At 45.0% G+C, this 14,104-nt stretch overlaps 1 protein-coding gene across 3 annotated transcripts in view; it reads right to left on the bottom strand.

Annotated features, from left to right (window-relative positions):
* ADCK1 (aarF domain containing kinase 1) overlaps positions 1 to 14,104 on the bottom strand; it is an 80,527-nt gene that overhangs the window by 21,311 nt on the left and 45,112 nt on the right. For 2 of the 3 annotated variants that reach the window (XM_076345191.1, XM_076345192.1), the window contains 2 exons: positions 4,549 to 4,707; positions 613 to 771 (listed from right to left, as the gene is read on the bottom strand). In XM_076345191.1, the coding sequence (XP_076201306.1) occupies positions 613 to 771; positions 4,549 to 4,707 (318 nt within the window). The remainder of the gene's footprint in view (positions 1 to 612; positions 772 to 4,548; positions 4,708 to 14,104) is intronic. The other variant, XM_076345193.1, reaches the window with a different exon arrangement.

Genomic DNA, 14,104 nt, shown 5'->3' with positions numbered 1-14,104 from the left:
GAGTGTCAGTGGGGAAGAGCACAATATGGGTGCAGCTGAGTTTGTGTATGAAGGTAACATGAAGGCATTAGCCATGGATGTGTATGCAGGATGTATTCTCAACTCCAGAGTGAGAATGTGCTTTTTTACAGGAGGAAAGATTTGTATGAACATGCTTCCTCCTGAGATACACAAGTGTACCAAATCCTACTTGACATCATCAGCTTCAGTCTAGCTTTTCTGTTTTATGTCCGTTTCTTGCCCTCAATTGAGATAAAGCCCAGAAACAGGTACAATCAGATGGCTCAGCAAAGAATGGCAAATTCACAGGTCTCTGGACAAGTTCAGGAACAGTGTTTGGGGAAATGAATAGCAGGCTCCAGAGACTGCTGGCCCCAAGCCACCACCCCTCATCCAATATATGGTGCCTACAGTAGGAAACAGATAAGGAGGAAGCATGTCTCAGAGCAGTTTCTGGTCCATATCAGCAGAGCGGTCTAGGATGAACAACACAGAGGGACTGAACTCCATTCTCCCTCTGTATGGTTCCTCCAGGCGGTGAATGAGGTGCACAAGACCCATAAAGTGAGACTATTAATGCACATACATACACGGAAATATGTGTTCCCTCACCTTCAGAAAGTCAAAGTTCTTGAGCATATGAGCAACCTTCTCAGCATTTCTGCCTTCATTGAGGAAATCCAGCTCCAAGGGCAGATTCTTCTTAGCTTCTTCCACCAGCCACATAAACTCAAAATCTGGAAAGATCTGCTTCACAACCAAGAGGAGAACCTGAGAACAAGGAAACACACAATCAGCTGCATCCTGGCTCCAAAGCCACACAGCTACACACAGTGCTGTTTTGATGGGATTGTTCCATGTAACTTACAGACAAAAAAACCCAACCTGCACCCCAAATACTTGTAGGGTTCCTGCAGTATCCTAACACAACACATGGTGTCATGCCTTTGTCGTGCAACACAAATTTTGGCTTGCCTTTCCACACAGGCACATCTAGGAGTTAAATGATGGCACAGACATCAAAGGGAGCCCAGCTGCCTGCTGCCTATAAGTAAGAGAACAAAGCCCTGGAGAAGGGACCACATGGCCAGATCTCACCAAGGGCATGGCCCAGGAGCGACTCTCTTCAAAGTCCTGTAATTCTACAAGTCACTGTTTGGCTTCATTCGAACAGCCCTCAGATAACGCAGAAGAGGAAGATCTAAAGTAAGACTTGTCACCTCTATGTTGCTTCTTCCACTGCCGAGCAAGAATTTTGCTAGCACAGAATATCCACTGGACAGTTCCGAGAAGACAGTGGAGTTTGGATACAGGTAGTACGCTACAGATCTTTAAAGGACACTGCTGGTGGGGGTGGGAGGGTGAGCTGCTCCTCAGCATCAGTCACAGCCATCCTCAGCAATGCTGAGGTGGTGTTTTCTAAGTATCATATATCCATCAGCTGGCATCCTTTTCTTCTTAAAGGGATTAGGTATTCAGTTGCACAGGGCCCAGCCAAAAAGTTCCTGTAAACATTTGCTTAAAGCAACATTTAAAGGGCAAGTGATGGGCAGTCCTTCCTGAAGAAAATCAAGATTATGCGATTGGATGGCATAATCAAAGCTGCACAGCAGCCAAGCATGCTTTCTGTTCAAATGAAGGGCCAATGTCTCAACCAGTGTCACAAATTTACACAAGCTGACAATTTGGACCACATCTTAAGGAAAATAATTTGTTTGGCTTTTTTTAATTACTTGAGTCATAAAACAAGAATAAAACATAAAAATGCAATCCACTTTGCTGTCTTTATCTTACTTGTTCTAAACATCCATCTGAAAATGAAAACAGACTTGTCAGTGTGTGTACCTGGACAGCTTCCCTTTCTAAATCTCCACCATTGAGGTGGGAATTCCTGCACTGCAGGAGGAACATTTAAAGCACACACAGAGAGCTGCTATCATTGAAATGTATGACAAAAAATAAATTTATGAACCATCACTTCTCCTGTTCAGCTGTGTGAAAATGTTTGTTCTCTACCCATCTCTACTTCTCTTACCTAAATGTCAGTTCCAAACTCAATGTTCCTTTAAAAATGTAATCACCAGGTTCCAGATACTATTGAATGATTTTTCTACTGTTATATCTAGAGGCATAAATCCTTTCAAATTTATGTCACCCAAATGAAATGTAACCAGTGATCTTCATGAACGTGTACATAAACTTTATAGGGGCTGCAGGATTATTTCATTGGTGCCTGATGTGAGAAAATTCATGCATTGTTTTTTGCTTTCTTTAAATGCTCTTTTGAATCAATTTGCCAACTTGACCATTGGCGGGGACATACTTAACAAGTATTTGGCCTGCCCCTTTTCTGACATCTGTCTAACATATTGTCTTGAAATAAGTATTGATATAAAAAGAGCAGTGAGGTGTATCTCTCTGGATTTATCAGATCCTGTACTGATTTTTAAAGAGTCAGCACTGATGCTATGAATTTAAGAATTTTCCATCTAGCTTTTCCCATTCAGATTCCTTTCCATCAGTCTCTAAATAAGACCATCTCCATATTTAAATTAATCTCCTATCTAGCTGCAATGTCTGTCTGATTCTTAAAGGACCAGCACCTCAGTGCACATAATCTGGCTTTGAGTGCAGCCTACACAAAAATAGTCCCACACAAGGATATGATGATGCATGTAAGCCAACACTCCACAAGAGACCCTTTAAAAACAAGACTGCGTGTCATGTTGTGAGCTACTTTCCCATAGCTGTGTGTACACAACAGATCTCGAGGATGACAAACTAGACTGTCTGTAGAGGAAGGACAATACTACATTGCCGAAAGGAAATACACTCTTTTAGTTTCAAGTTTCCCAGGAGGATTAGTCTAAAAACAGAAAAGACAGGAATCATTCTAAATTATTTGTTTAAATGTCTCTTACCAGTATAACCAGCAATCACAGCAACATAGTGTGAGGGGGGATTTTTTCTGTGATACCAACTGTTAAAAGGGCAAATGTCGCAAGGTGGACAATTGGTCTTGGCTCATTCATTCACAATCCTCTTATTGCCCTGGTCTCACAGAATTTCATTACCTTGCACATCCTTCTTCCTTGACTGCTTAGTTTCTGCCATCCCTTCCTGGGCAGGAGTGAAAGATGCCATAAGCCCCCTGAGAACTGCTGTGCACGTGATGATTCACAAAAGCAAACTCATGGGGCAGACCACTGCAGTCAGTCTTAGAGAGGACCTGAATCAAATCCAAATCTACAGCTGGACCCAAAGCCAGTTCAAACAGTTCTCTGCTCTCAAACCAGCACTGAAACAGACATATCCCATCTTACTGGGATATCTTTATTGAACCCCAAAATTTATTTCACTACAAGTTCAAAATAAATACTCAGCTGCAAACTGATGTGCTCCAGCTGGAACCAGCTGTTCTTCTTTGCAGACTAGCCAGGATTGCTCAAAGCAGGGGTTTTTAGCTGCCTAAAGAAGATTTAGTTATGTGCTCCTCTGAGAGGGTGCTGGCAGGATCTTTGATTCCTGATCTCCTGTGACGGAGAACTGTGTGTCACTGCATCAGCAGTACCCTCTAAACACTTATCAGACCCCCTCAGCTTAATCTTCCCCTCTTTAGTCCCACCGACATACCTGTCTGCCAATGGATGTGCACATTACTATACTATTACATACAGATACAAGCTTACTAGGAGAGCTAAAAGCTTTAGTGTTACCATTTACAGATCTAACCCTTCCCCCCTCTTCCGCCTCAGCCCTGTCTCCATTTCCTGTTCACTACTGTACCACTGGCATCTTTGACTACTGCAATGCAGTGCAGTGCCACAGCTTTTCTCCAGCTCCTCCCTTCAATGGGCTAGGCTTAGAAGTTTGGGAGAAGCTACAGCATTGCACTGGGAACATGAGTGGTACCCACCATTCAGGAGAGGAACAGGAGACAGGCATTGAAACTTTTTTCCTAGTTGAATCCCTCATTTGTGTGTCTGCCCCTATTAGGTGACCCTCTCCATATTTCCGTGTTTTTGTTTCCAGCATGAATCAGCTCAGCATTAAGGAGCTGATCAAGAAACAGAACTGAATCACAGCAACCTCAGCCACTGTTGAATCCACACTGGAATTTAACTGAAAAAAACATGCTAATCATGGAGAATGATTTTTCCTTGGCCACACAGTCCTGACTGCAAGGGGAACTGAGACCAGTTTAATCCACCAGTTAACGGGCACACAGGCTGAAGAGAGACTTCAGGACTCACTCTCTAGTTTTTAAATTTCATGTGGACTTACTCTGATGTCATTCATGTTTACCTGTCTTCTCCTTCTGCCCTCCTTCACTCTTACCCTCTTGTTCAGTCTCTCCATCCACACAATTACCCTTACTGCAAACCTCACCAACTTTCTGTGTTATTCCCATAAGACAGCATTTACCTCTGCGGAGGTTTCAAAACTACAGAATGGTGTTGTTATACCTGCTTACACCATGGGTGAATGTGGCCCCCACACGTTTCAATGGCAATTGCTCTGTAAGTCAAAGTCAACACGTAGTTTTACCTCCATGAGCAAAATATCCTTGGAGCTCTGAGCTTGGACCTTTGGGTGCTGGATTTTCACTGCCACCGTTCTCCCATCCTGCAGCACTGCCTTGTGCACCTGGGCTAGCGATGCTGCTCCCAAGGGAGTGTCCTCAAAACTTAGGAAGAGCTCTTTTATCTGCCGGGAGAAGAGAAAGAGGCATCAGCTTGGGGTGCCAGAGACTATCCTAAGGAAAGCCCTATCCACAGGCCAGAGACAGCATGTGCTGAAGCTGGGCAGGCTCGGCCCTTTCATCCTTCCTCTGTCCCCTGCCTTGTCACTGCTTGGCCTCCCAGTGAAGCTTGCCAAGCATGGAAGTGCCCTGGAGATACTCTGCTTATGGAAATCTGCGGCAGAACCCCAGCAGTGCATTTCATCTAGGACATGGAGCGGTCAGGTAGCATGTGAGGGACACCTCTCCAGGCTGATCTGAAAATGGGTTGGACAGCATCCTTGGCTGTTACTGGGTGCAGAAGCCAGCAGCTGTCCCTTTGCATGTAATTCTTTTGCAGATATTTAATACCACCCACCATCGCCCCCTGAAACCTGGCAACGCATATTCCCATGCATTACAGCAGCGTCAGCTAGCTTACGTGGCGAAAGCCAGCATGTGACTAGGAGTTGTGGTAAGGGCTGGATTCAGGGCAGGGGGACAAAAATTGCAGTTTGCACCTCTGAAGACTTGGCCTGAAAACATGTTTTATGTGATGGACTTTCTCACGCTTCCAATAAAAGTAACCAGTGCTCTCAGCTCAGAAAAAGCATCAGGTGGGGACAGCAAAGCACTATGCAGGCAGGAAAGGAAAGTATTAGCAGCTCTGGGTATGAAACTCAGGACTAGACTATAAGGAAATCTGCAGATGAAGAAGTAGATTCAGCAGGGGGATGTCCAGGAAGCAAAAACCTAGACAGACATGGGTGAGGCAATGGGAGATGGGCAAAGGCCCATCTGCCCTGCATAACACAGCACCCTGCTAGAGACCCTCAGTGCAGCACCAGGTAGCTCAGGCCCTGGAAACACTATTATCATGGTAGTGTGATTTCAGCCTGGCTGACTAGCCAGGCCCCTCCACACAATTAATTAGCTCAGAGGGAGTGCCAACATGGTTATGTGGCTTCAGGCATGGAGCTAGTTCACGTAATGCTAGTCGAGGGTTTCTGTCCTGCTCTGTAGAGCAAGGTGCAGACAAGCTCTGAGGTACCCAGAAGTCAGCAAAGGGAACCTGTCCCACCCTTCCCACAGGCTGGACTGATTTCGGGTGAGAAGTTGAGAAGCCTGTAATTTATGCAGTAACAAAAAAGAAAGAATGTCAGTGCATTTTTGTAATCTGCTTTTTAAAAGGTAATTAAAGATGGGAGCTGCAGCGAGCTAGTAATTAAATATGAATAAAGACCTTCTAAGCAAAGTCTTCATGCAAACCGTTAAACAAATATTCTTTTTGCTGACAAGGAAGAAATACTATACAAGGAGCAGCCTGTTCTCTCCTGCAGCTGCCAGGGAATGAGCCCCCTCCCACACCACCCTACCCCTTCTCTCCCAGCCCCTTCCACAGAAAACTATTGCTAGCAACAAACTGGAGCATTTGCAGCAATTAGATTCCAACAGAGACTCAGCTGCCTCCAGTAATTCACTAGGAAGGTGCATTCTATTTATTTATTTAATTCCCTTTGGTCCCGGAGGCAAAATCAATTAAGTAAAACAACTGCATTTAAAAACAACTAGTTATGTGTTTTTTAATTACAGCAGGTCCATAATTCAAACCTATTGACATTCGTGTCTCAAGAGAAAAAAGGTTTCTCTCTCTTCCCCCCCCGCCCTTTCTTTTCTCTCTCACTTCTGGATTTTGAGATTCTCGTTTCAGATTAGTATAAAGAAAGAAGCACCTACTGGATGACAGATGGCTCAGGGGATGTGTTCAAGACACAGGGACTTTTACCTTTATGTGAAGTTTGTCTATCAGCTGAAGAGAGGACCTGTTAAGGGGAAGAGACTTAAGGTAGCCAGGAGCATGTTGGGCTAAGAGATCCCGTAAGGAAGGAAAAAATGCAAACAGAGAGCTTGCCACGAGGTCGAGCTGGGGCTTTCTTCAACTCTCTCACTACCCTACAGCCTCATATTAAAGGGATGCACCCTTTACAGAGTAGCAGCCAATATTACTAGTCTAACTGTCATAAGGGTGGTAACATCCTCCAAAGGTTAAAGCACAGAATTAGGAGTTCACTCGTCTGAATCCAGAAAGGTACATTTATAGTAAGCCCACATACAAATTGGATAAAATTCCATCTGCTCTGGATTTCAAAAGCTCTTAATTGCCTACACTGCCAATCCAACCATTTTGACCAGCATTGAATGCATGCAGGGAAAAAAAAAAAAGCTGCACATATTCCCTCTGGCAGGAATAATATATACAATATTCTTGTGTGACTAAGTTTTCTAAGAAAACATCATTTGAAGAAAGCTGTCTCTAGGAGTTCTTTCGGGCAGAAGGATTTCATTTAAAAACTTGTTATTTAGGACATGAAAGCCAGGTTAGCAGTCATGTCCGTTAGAGCCAGCCCAGTGGCGGGGGAATTTGTGTGCACCCACAGGCTGCAGGCGAGGGCAGCAAGGTGAGGGACTGCAACAGGGCCAGAGAATTGATGGCTCCTCCAGGAGCAGAAGCATAGAGCATGCACATGGGGGAGGGAGCGGAACACAGCCGGGCCATTACAGGAGCAGGTGTGAGGCTGAGATAAAGCAGCAGCACAATTACCGCTGGGCTCCAGGACCCCCCACTTAGCAAATCACCCTCATTCATTGTGAAATTGTCCTTTCGCAGCTCGCTGGAGGCAGCTAGTGCCTCTGATGCAGGCTGTGTGTCCCAGACAGGCAAAAGCGAGCGAGAGGCTGTGTGACATGGAAGCAGAGAAGAGGCGAGCCCACACTGCCTACGGGAGAGCGGGGTCCTTCCCAAGGGAAGGCGGCTGCACCCATTTCATGCAGGCTGGGAGTTCTTGGAGCAGGCTGCAGGCTCTTACTGCTCACAAGCACCCAGCTAATAAGCACCCTTAACAAAAACTCTAACAATCATTTCCAGGATGGATAATTAGCAAGCAAAGGTCTGGGACAGTCTCAGAGCCCACCTGACATGGTACTTAAGGAACTCTCAAGCTTCTTTCAGGCCACAGCTGGTCTCAAAGGGCCTTATCAAACTGGCTGTTGCCATCTGTAATCCTGGCAGGAGATGAAACAAGCATAGTTTCCAGACAGGTTTAATAAAGGTTTAAAAGAGAGAAAAGGAACTTTAGGGCTGGTCTTTCAAAGGAGCAGGACAGCCAGCTGCAGGTTTACAGCTGTACAGGTGAGCAGTATCCCTGCATGCAGTGGTTTCCCTCACTAGCCTTCTGCATAGCCAGCTCCCCATCGGGCACACGCTCAACCAGCAAATGAATGTGTCACTGTACTTCACTGGCTGGAAACACAGCCCTGACTGTTTAATTCTAAAGAATGAAGCTCGTTTAATTTTAAGTATGCAAAATCTTTTCATGATTGTTGGTATTAGTACTCACACCTCAGGGAACTGATATGAAAGCTCTTACAGGATCTCTCTACTTAGACACTTATTAGTGTGTATTTGCGCTGAGGTTGCACCTAGAGACCGTCATTAAGCCCAGAGTGCCATTGTATGAGGTGCATAGCCACCGCGGGCCCTGCACAAATTCACGCTTTCCAGGAGTCCCCAGTTGTCACCTACAGGCCTCCTCACATGCTGAAGTGCCTTTCCAAAGCACACACTGCTCTGCCCGAGGTCTGTGGTGCACAGCAGCTGATGCCACAATGCTGAGCATGAGAATGCCTCAGTATTTTTTGTGAATCCTGTCCTTCAACACTTAGGAAGTTACTGAAGTCAGTTGGATTTAAGCTCCCAAATCCTGAATCCTTTCTGAAAGTATTGCCTTACACGACCTGCCCGGCATGTTCTGAGAAGTCTTTGACAGAGCTGGGATTTAACCCAGATATCCCAAGTTCCAGCCTGATGTCTTAATCTCCAAACCATAAACGTTAAATGTGCATGTCTTGCTAGCTAATTTCTTTTGAAATATACTGCCTCTTAATCCCAACCTTTTCATATCCATGTGCTGTAGCAAATGATCAAATATTACCACGTGTTTTCAATCTGCCCACTCCACAGAGAGGTATGTTCCCTTCCCTCTCCAGAAAGGCTGCTAATAAGGTATCCTGGAGCAGGAGCCTAAGTCATTCTTCCTGATCCAGCACTACATAACACCACCCCGAGTGGGATGTGGTGGCTCTGCTCTGCCATAGTGACCACAGCAGATGAACGATGGCCATGTGTCAGCAATCTGTTCAGGACAAATTTAGGGTGCAGTGGGATGCAGGATCACTAACAAAAGGTGTCTCAACAGCCCAGCCCTGATTAGCTGGCAGGCTGAACCCCTTCCAGCACGGTGCTCCAGACCCCTGTATGTGGTGCAGCCAGAATGAGGCCACTATGGGGTCTAAGTAAGAATATTTTGCATTACAGGTCCTATGTAGGAGGTTTCCAGCAGAGTCCAGGACAGTTTTGAAAATTCTGGTTTTCCACAACCACTTACAAAGAACCTTTCCTCAAGTCTGCCAGAGCTGAACCAGTCCAGTACAGGTGGTGTCAGTGAGGAGACTTTCAAATGCTCAGCATTTCCCAGGGGAAGAGAGTCCTTCACCAAAGCATTTCAAAACTGCCTTCAAATATTTTCCAGGACTTCAAAGGACTCTTCAGCCTGGAAGGAGAGACAATGGGGAGGCAATGTCACAGAGCTCTATAAAATCACTTCTGTCACAGAGAACAGGATTGGGAATGCTCATTCACTCCATAGAAGAACTCGGGAGCAGCAAATTGTCGATTAGCGCAGCAGATTACCAGATGGCAGGATTAAAACAAGCAAAAAGTGTTTTTACCCCACATCAATTAAGCTGTGGAACTCATTGCCACAGGATGTTATGAATACCAGAAGTCCAGGTGGGTAGATAAGTCAATGAAGAAAAACCATCACAAGTTATTAAACACCAAGATACAATCTCTGGAGCAGGAAATCTCTAACCTTCAGATTACTGGCAGCTGGAAGATCATACCAGGTAAAGCTTAACTGTATGCCTGCCATGTTTTTTAGTCTTTGTCTCTTAGCCAACAGTGGCTACAGTTGGAGGCAGAGCGGTGGGCTTCAGCTTTTGGTCCGATCTGTACAGTCATCCTTATGTTCTTCAGAAGCTCTTCCCACCAGCCTGACCAATCTCGATGACAGCAGGATGGACAATGGAGAAATTGTTTCACCCGCTGCTAGCCTGGGACTCAGTTGCTGTTTGACATCCTAGAAAGTTACTGATAGACCCTGTAAGTTTCTGAGAGTGCAAAGGGTATGGGGGAACCACAGCTGGAAGTGGCCCAGTCTCCAGGGTAAACCCTGAGCTCTGGTAACAGTGCATCTTCATGAAATGTCTGTCATGTAACTTTAAGACAATAAAGTTGCTTCTGTCACCAAAAGTATGGTAAATAAACCAGAACTGAGTGTAAATACGCCCATGTCAGGGGACACCACCAGAGTCTGGCACATCTGGGGAACATGCAGCAGGAGCTGAGACCATCTCAGACAGAGGCCATCTCCAGACACTCACTTCACTGTGCTCCACAGCTTCACCAATCACAGCCACTCAAACTAATTCACAAAAAGGGGCCCAACAGGGATGATGTTCTTCTCTTATCACCAAAAAGCAATGCAAACTGAAACATTCAAAACCTCAACCATAATTTCACAGCAGATCTCCTCTTCTGATCACAGCATACTGTAATTGCTCCTGAGTCTTGCATTTTGTATTTGGACATAGCAATATAGGAGATGTCCTGCTTTTTCAGAAGGGGCTGACTAGGCAACACAGGATTAACTTGAACTTCTTGTCTTCAGGATACTCATCACAGGCCATGATACAACAGAGCTCCATTAACAACAGTAGTGTGTTGTGATGGCCAGGAGCACCTTGCAGTCTCCTAGCATTTTGATGCCATGCAGCAGCACAGGAAGATGCACATCGGGAAGTTGGTATAAATCCATTCAAGACAAAGTGGATCATACAGATAGGAGACAGGTCCATGGCAGAAGCTGACAGCAAGAAAGTGATTAAGGTAGGTAAATTTTGCACATCTTGTGCTGTGATTCTCCAAGCTGGAATTCCCTTGATGAGGTGACTCGATTCACCTGTTTTTTCCATTCCTGATAGAGACAGCACTGAACAGTCCCCTCTTGATCATGGGTCCATGGATGGCAATTTGCTAAAGTGAGCTCAGTCTGCAGGAGCTTTCTGAGATTTACACAGGGATCAGGGATCATGTTGTCTGCAGCCTCCCAGCTGAGACAGTGCAGGGCACTGTGATAATGGGATTCGTGAGCTTGCTGGAAAACAGACCAACGTAATACCACTCTGGGAAGAGAGCAGGTTTCCCAGGGAAGTTTTGGGGGCTGCAGTTGCCATCTTAATACTGCCTAGTACAATGTCCCCTCTATTTCATGTGGCAGAATAGCTGAAGAGTTACTCAGTTCTATGTCCGATACAGCATTTCTAAGGCTTGTGGCTCCCAGAACTTTTGGAATTCACTTTATTGACACTAAGACCCTATTGCTCTCAAAAGTCTGAATGCCTTTCCTGAACTAGGTTTAAGGGATGTGAACCTCATCCTAGGCTGATCATCTTTTCAAGAACATACACGTAACTGTCCATGGCACCAAGGACTCACTGATCCCTGCAAGTCTGCAAGACCAGAGTTCTAGGCATGAGAAAATGTTGCCTTGGAGTACAGCAATCTACTTCCCAGACAGCAAATGAGGGGTTTTTCCATTGTCCCAGCCTTTCTATCCCCTCTACGAAAACAAAATGTCACAGTGTTGCTCCAAGAATTATTAAGACAGCAAAAACTGAAAGATTAGATTTATCGCAGCAGACAGAGGATTATGAAGAATAATTCATCAAACGTCAGAACAAACAGCCGACAATTTATAGGCGACTTTGTTGAGTCGGTGAAATCTGATTGGGCTTCTCCCCACCTAATGAATGCCAAGCCTAATTGATGGTTCCTAAATGCATCTGTCAAGAACATGTATTTATTAACTCAATATTTTTAATAATATTGTAGATATATACAGAATAGTGGTTTTCTTCTGAATGGATTCCCTGGTGTTCATATTACATATACATGTAAGTGTGCACATATATAGAGGTATACACTGCATCCAAATGAATACAGGTAAAAGGTATGTGTGTATTCTGATGCACTGAAACAATTACATACGGCTTATTACACAAAATCCCTGCATCTTTCAGTGCACAGGATGGCAAAGCAATGTGGTCCATTTGAAGGGGAGATGTGTGTTAAAGTGCCTGCCTAGAATTCGGAAGAGCTCAGCTCTAACATTGGCTCTCCCTGATATCCCATGTGATGCTGGGCCACACCATGTCACAGAGCTCATGCATGGATGAGCAGAATTAGGGCTGTCCAGTCAGCTATAAATCTGCCCTGATCATGACCAATTTGTAACTTTAGTATCTTTTTAAAAACCTATCTGTATAATACATATACAGCAGTTATTACACACACAGCCACAGACATGTAACTTCACCTGCCAATGGTATACATTTGCTCCTGGCATGCCGATCACTGCTAACTTGGTTAATCACTGCTAACATTGCACCACAATAGCACAAAGCCAGGGCTGTCCGTCAACCATCAGCCTTTCTTCTGGGAAAGGGCTGTGAGCCAGTTAGGGTATGAAGTTCACCTTTTCCTGTTATTTCTACCTGGTACCACTTTGGTACTCTGGAGCCTACTACCAGCTATACCACTGAGAATCTTCTCTGGGATCCTACCAACAGCATTTCCCAGTCACAAAGCCATGAATGTTACAGAAAATGAACTCTGCTAAAGGAAGAGTCTTTGATCCCATCAACTGGAGACCAAAGTTGGCTCACTCATTCACTGCCTGATACCCAGGATCCTGGCTATTCCCTGTTCTGCTCACCTACCATCCTCTTTCTGTAGTCTCTTCTGGCTAGAAAAGCAGTGGGAAAGCCTACATGAAGCCACCCTTGCTTTCATCTCATCCATCCACTGAGCTGTACAGCAACAGTATCAGTCTACTTGCTATAGTACCTTTAATTGTTACACAGCCATACTTTGAGGAAAAGTGCCTTTTATTCCATCCCTGATGACTTCTGCTTAATAGTCTGTGCTCAGACACACACATGGTATCTTCATTTATTTTCCTGAGTAAAGTCAGATCCTTAAGACAAGGCAGAACTGTCTGAGAATATCACTCATCCTGGATCGAAACCAATCTCAGTGATGACAGCTACAACAGGCAGTAACAGCAAGAAGCAGACAGAGCTGATGTACGTCTCCTGAGACCCTACCTGTGAGGTGGACCTTATCTCCCATCTCTCCGAAAGGTGAGCCACTTACCCATGGCTCCCACAAACAAACAATATTCAGTCCAATAAAAGCAAGGATTGTCATGACCAGACTGGAACCTAACTGGCTCAGGAACATCCTCCTGACTGGCACAAAGAGATAAATGGTTTTCATCAATTAAGCTATTGGGTGTCCTACTACCTTGCAGAGACACAGGATGCTAAGATTATCAGACTAGCTCAGCACCCTAAGAGTCAATGCTTTCAACAGTTGGAGTTCTACACGTTTTCCATTAGCATCACCACAGCCTCTTCCATGCTTAGCTTCATTCAGCTGTTCTTTGTCCAGGTGCTGGTTTCACAAAGCACTCTGAAAGCAGAGAAACTGCACATTAGACTTCTGACATAAGGCAGATATCAAGCTGGATAGTAGGAAAGCAGAGTCCAGACATTACCTGCAGGGCTAGCACAACATCTTCGGTAGCACAAGCACATATGGCAAACCAGAGAGAGGAAACAGCAAAGCTGGGATGTCTCAGAACAAGCATCTAACCCATCCACCAGTGTGAACATTACTCCTGATCAAAGTACTCCATTTCAGACAATGCAGATAGCTTTCCCCCATGCCTGTAATCCCATGTTCAGAATTAAATTCCAAGAAGCTCTTTCCTTCCAAAATGTCCATTACCAAAGGAAAGATTTTGCTGTTGGAAGCTGCATCATAATTTTAAGCTGCAAGTCCAGTTCACTTCCCTATAGAGAAGCTGGAAGGTGGAAGAACCTTGCACCACTGAAATCAATGTTTTCCTCAGGATGCCCCTGAGTGTTAATAAAGTACCAGTCCCCCTAACCCTGACGTGGCCACTGGGAAAATGCTCATTTCCTGTTTTCAGATGCAGTTAATCAGCACAATGACCTGGCTTGTTCAGTATCCCACTTCTTTCCACCTCAGAATAACCATCTTGTGCAGCTCATCACCTTCCTGCTATCCTAAACCACTTCCACAACCTAGTCTGTCTGTGACTGGCCTCCAACAGCAGCCAGTGTTTCCTGATCCAGAGAGTCAAGCCAGAGTCCACCAGCAACTATGCTTGTGTGGAA

The sequence above is a fragment of the Aptenodytes patagonicus genome, chromosome 7 (assembly GCF_965638725.1).
Source record: "Aptenodytes patagonicus chromosome 7, bAptPat1.pri.cur, whole genome shotgun sequence".
Lineage (NCBI taxonomy): Eukaryota > Metazoa > Chordata > Aves > Sphenisciformes > Spheniscidae > Aptenodytes > Aptenodytes patagonicus.
Note: the sequence above shows the minus strand (reverse complement) of the source record. Positions and strands in the feature narration are given on the sequence as shown.